The sequence below is a fragment of the Nematolebias whitei genome, chromosome 8 (assembly GCF_014905685.2).
Source record: "Nematolebias whitei isolate Nwh7 chromosome 8, NemWhi1, whole genome shotgun sequence".
NCBI lineage: Eukaryota > Metazoa > Chordata > Actinopteri > Cyprinodontiformes > Rivulidae > Nematolebias > Nematolebias whitei.
This window is the reverse complement of record NC_056505.1, coordinates 21,009,489-21,011,327: the sequence shown is the minus strand read 5'-3', so window position 1 is coordinate 21,011,327 and position 1,839 is coordinate 21,009,489. Positions and strand designations below refer to the sequence as shown.

General features: G+C 38.1%; 2 protein-coding genes across 2 annotated transcripts in view; one reads left to right on the top strand and one right to left on the bottom strand.

Annotated features, from left to right (window-relative positions):
* Positions 1-534, bottom strand: part of mmab (metabolism of cobalamin associated B) — a 2,564-nt gene extending 2,030 nt beyond the window's left edge. The window contains exons 1-3 of the mRNA XM_037680436.1: positions 395-534; positions 202-260; positions 33-126 (exon numbers count right to left, since the gene is read on the bottom strand). Of these exons, the coding sequence (XP_037536364.1) occupies positions 33-126; positions 202-260; positions 395-492 (251 nt within the window). The 5' untranslated portion in view covers positions 493-534. The remainder of the gene's footprint in view (positions 1-32; positions 127-201; positions 261-394) is intronic.
* Positions 535-1,052: 518 nt separating this feature from the next.
* Positions 1,053-1,839, top strand: part of mvk (mevalonate kinase) — an 11,693-nt gene continuing 10,906 nt past the window's right edge. Inside the window, exons 1-2 of the mRNA XM_037680435.1 lie at positions 1,053-1,130; positions 1,318-1,465. Coding sequence (XP_037536363.1) covers positions 1,053-1,130; positions 1,318-1,465 — 226 coding nt within the window. The remainder of the gene's footprint in view (positions 1,131-1,317; positions 1,466-1,839) is intronic.

Below are 1,839 nucleotides of genomic sequence, written 5' to 3'. Positions count from 1 at the left end.
TGAGATGATGCAAAGTAATAAAAGCAATGTACCCTATAGCTGATGACAGCTCATCTGTATTTCCCAGTGCTTCGAAAACATTATCTTCCTTTGGCCTCCTCTCTCCTGTGAATGTGCTGGAGAAACCTGAACAGAAAGAATTAAGTCAACTTTTGTAAATATATTTTGCTGCAAAGACAATTTGAGCTACAAATAAATTACCTTTGTCTCCAGTTTTAGTGTATATTTTAGGTGCCTTGTTATCTCCTCCACTGGTATAACTGTTGAAAAAAAGAGTGAATTATTATTAAAAGCGTTTCATAAAACGTTATCAATATTTTGTAACATAAGACAGCGAAACTACAAATGTTACACTTTACATTTATATTTCAACACACAATAGAGCTTTATATACCTTCTAGCTGAACACAGTATTATTTTATGCTTGCTTATGAGACTGCGAGTCTGCACAAAACATCGGAGGAGAGAAGGTTTAATGATAAACGATGTCATGTTTAAGTAAAGGTTGAATGAATGTTTAAGCTAAACGCTAACAGCAACATGTAAATATTGGCTAAAGAAACAATTTGTCCCTCTGCGGTGTCCGTAGTTAAAGGGTGTTTCTTTTTCATCGCGTGATTGGTCAACTCATCTCGTCTCAGCAAAATACTGGACGCTGATTGGCTAAAAGAAAACGTGTTCTGCTATCTGCAGCGCTGATTGGATAATAGGAGTCGAATCCAGCTCTTCTGTTTTCCTGCATGTAAATCATGTTTTAGTTTTGTCGCTAGTCGCGGAAAGTAGTTACACTTTACAACGGTTAAGAGGTATTTGTAAAAATATACGTATTTCGTTAAATTTCCAAAAGTGTCTGGTCGTTCGTGAAGAGTAGTTACATGGTGGAGCTGTCGGCTGGTTGTTGCAGTCTCAGCGCGCTAAGCCTGCAGTGACTGAGCGATAATCCATCCATCTTTACCGCTTCTTCCTTTTCGACTTGCGGGGAGTGATAATGAAAGTAATACTGTCTGAAAAGTTGATTAAGGCACGTCGTTTTTGACCGAAAACTTATCGAAATGCAGGTCAGAAACTGTCTGGTTTCTGCTCCTGGGAAGGCGATCCTCCATGGAGAGCACGCTGTTGTTCACGGAAAGGTAACGTTAGGGAACCATAATAATAACGTATATAAATGTATATTAATAAAATATTTTCAGTGTTTATAAGTTGCGAGCTCACACTGTTATTCCTCAATACCGCCATATAGGTAATTTTAAATACATGCACGAACAAATCTTTAATTTGCTTGTCTTGTTTTTTTTATTGATTTTTTGTATGTTCCAGGCGGCTCTTGCTGTGAGTTTGAACCTGAGAACATATTTGCGATTAAATGCCACATTTAATGGAAAAGTCTGCATCAACCTCCCAAACATGGACACCTTCCTCTGCTGGGATCTGTCTGAACTGAAGCAGCTTGTGACCTGTTCAGGTGGTAAGAACAGATGCAGAACAAGAGGTCTACCATTTGTTTAGTTACATGAGCAGCACACTGACCATATTTACTGATTCATTTTTGTACAGTAAGTGTGTCCAGGCTTTGGACTGATACTGTACAAATGTCAATAAGGAGACAAGCTTTGCTTTTTGACACAGTGAAACTTTTACCATACCACTTTATTTATAGAGCACTTAAAACAGCTGCAAGGCCAACCAAAGTGCTGTACAGACAAAACAACAGGTAACACACAAAGCAAAATACAAAATGAGGTAAATCAGAAATATAGACATGAAAACGATGCAGATAATGACGACAAACCAGTGTGGAGCATACAGGATCAAAACACAGATCATCTGGTGTTGAAAGCT